The following is a 2,769-nucleotide window of genomic DNA, read 5'->3' on the forward strand; positions in this document are numbered from 1 at the left end:
TGTTTTTCCTCCTCCTGGTCCTCCAGTAAGTACAATTCTTACAATTTTAGGCTCTTCTCCTGGAGCACATTCTAGTGGGTCTTCTGTTAAATTATTCATTAAGACATTTTATCAAACCCTAGTTTTTATAATAAGGAGTTTCTTGTTTCATAATTAAATTTTTTTATGGTGTTTCAAAAATGAAATGTTATCAATTTTTTCAAAAACTTAGAAATAACAAATTTTTATTTAGACTGTGTTAATCATATTATCCAACAATGGAAGAAGAACAACAAGACAGTTATGAGACTCAATACTTAAATGGATGGAGTGAAAAAGAAATGGAATTAATTAATAATCTTAAATCTGTTTATCAAAGTGCCATAACGAAATTTCCTCAAAACGAAGAATTGATAAGAAGATATAATACTTTTTTACAAGGAATTAATGACCAAACAAGTTTGTATTCATAAAGCATTTAAATAAAATTATGGTTAACTATTTAGATGAAAGAGCGTTATTAAATTTAGCACTAAGTCTAATGCCTGAAAAGAAAGAATTTGTTTGGAAATTATATCATGAGTTTGAAGAAAAATGTGGCACAACTGAATCATTGATGGAATTTGAAGAAAGGTATATGGCAGATACAACAATGGACCAAACATCCAATCAACATTCTAAATTTACCTTTATTTGGATTAAAGATTTATTTACATATCTTGATAAAAAACCATTTAGTGAAGAAGATGATATGGATTATGGTTTGTTATTATAATTTGTGTTGTTATTTATAAAAAAGTGACTGTTTAGGTTCTATGAAAGAATATTTTGAAAAAGCCTCAAAGTTTGAAATAAATAACCAAAGAAATAAAACTAAAGCTGGAGATGAAAATGAGAAATTAACACAATTAATACAATTATTGCCATTAAACTATCATGGAAAAATAATTGATGTTGATAAATTAATAGAAGTCTTATCTGAAGAATCTAATGATTTTATTTAAATATCATATCTTTTTATTTATTATTCTATATTATTTTTATTTTAAAAAGAAAAAGAATCTACAGAAAGAACAGTACAATTTGTATATATATTTGTTTCTTTATTTTTTTAATGAAAAACTACTCTCCCTTTTTTGGATTCATCACTTAATGTACTATCAATCTCAGCAACTACATCTTCAATAAAAACACTCCTTTGAGCATTATAAAATCTGTCCATAAAATAAAAGACATCTGTTGGAATTTTTTTACTTGAAGAACCTGTAGGAATATTACTTGGTAGTCCAGTTTGTTCATTTTTAATATTTTCAATTAAACTCTATTGATTAATTATTTATAAGAAAATAACATAAATAAAGAAACAAACAATATAACCCGCTTTTGTGTTATTAATTTTATCTTTAATTTGGGATGGAGATTTTTTCATATAAAAGTATTTCTGAAGGTCATCAGACGAGTCCTTTAAAAAATCAACAAAACTAATGGCACGTCTTAATGCTAATTGCCATTGTCTATATTTAAGCATAACATATTTTGTGGAGTTTAATGTCCAATTTCTGTCAATTTTTTTAACTGTTTTAGTTGGTTTTTGATTTTCATAAAAGGATTGAAGGGGTTTTAGTATTGGAGTTTTTGTGGTAAAAGACATTTGTTGATCACCTATAGCACTAGGATCCATTATTACAGTAAAACAAGTTCTTCCTTGGAGTGAAATCGGACGAAAGGCAGATGGTGTTTGCATTGAATTGTCTTCTGTTGGGAACTAAAAATCTAACTGAAAAGAAGTCAAAGAAGATTTAGAATAATAAGAATATTCTTTTTTTTCAGAGTTTTTAGTTGTTTAGAGTTTAGCAAAAACAGTTTTTGTTCTTTGAATAAATAATATAATATTTTTAGGAATATTTTTATAATATTGTTTTTTCAGTAACAGAAGACAGTCTGTTGAATGAACAATTTCTTTTTTTATTTCAATTATTTTTTTTTTTTAACTCATCCTAATAATAATTTTAGATTTTTCAATCCTTCTTTCTATTTTAAAAAAATAACAATAAGTTTTTTAATTTACAATAAATTTATTTTCTATTTATTATTTATTAATTTTATTTTTTGAATTAAATTATTATCATTTCCATTTTAATGAAAATAACTAGGTTTTTTCATTATTATGTTATTAATAATTTCATTATTGTTACTTTCTTATTGAAAAATTTTCAGATTATTTTCTTCTTTGAACTTTCTTAGTATTAAGCCTTATTATTTTATGTCTCTTAATGTTATGTCGTATTAAATTTATTAAATCAATCATTTTTTATCTATTTATTTCATTCTCTTTTATTTTTCGTTTTATTTTTATTTTGTTTGTGTTTATTATATAATAGTAATCATTATCATTTTGTTTATGAACTATATTCTTGATTCACTTAAAAATTAGGCTAACATCCTCATACCACATATGATAAAATAATATAAACAGGTCATAAAGGTATTGAGTAGTCATTATGTCATATCTTTTTGTAAAAAAAATTTATTTAGTTTTATTTTGGATTTTATAAATTAGACACATTCTTATCTTATATTTTCACTCATTCATATTAAAAAATAGCATTTTCTTGTAGCCGTTGATAATATAATTCTATTGATAGTCATTAATTATTTTTATTATTAATATTTCCATTTTTTTTAATTCAGTTTTTCATTCATCCAATTTTATTCAATTAACATGAATTACTTATTTAGTTGAAAAAAAATAAGAGATATAATGAGTGTATTAAAATATTTGGATTAGTT

The 2,769-nt window shown here is 23.3% G+C and overlaps 2 protein-coding genes across 2 annotated transcripts; one reads left to right on the top strand and one right to left on the bottom strand.

Moving 5' to 3' along the window:
* Positions 1–257: 257 nt before the first annotated feature.
* Positions 258–983, top strand: ENU1_096370 (hypothetical protein; the record flags this gene model as incomplete). The annotated part of the gene is made up of 3 exons (XM_008859180.1): positions 258–438; positions 486–740; positions 790–983. 3 exons carry the CDS (start codon positions 258–260, stop codon positions 981–983), a joined length of 630 nt encoding a protein of 209 aa, XP_008857402.1.
* A 107-nt stretch (positions 984–1,090) lies between these two features.
* On the bottom strand, positions 1,091–1,723 carry ENU1_096380 (hypothetical protein; the record flags this gene model as incomplete). The annotated part of the gene is made up of 2 exons (XM_008859181.1): positions 1,091–1,300; positions 1,349–1,723. 2 exons carry the CDS (start codon positions 1,721–1,723, stop codon positions 1,091–1,093), a joined length of 585 nt encoding a protein of 194 aa, XP_008857403.1.
* Positions 1,724–2,769: the final 1,046 nt, after the last annotated feature.

Source organism: Entamoeba nuttalli (assembly GCF_000257125.1).
Source record: "Entamoeba nuttalli P19 unplaced genomic scaffold asmbl_4183, whole genome shotgun sequence".
Lineage (NCBI taxonomy): Eukaryota > Evosea > Mastigamoebida > Endamoebidae > Entamoeba > Entamoeba nuttalli.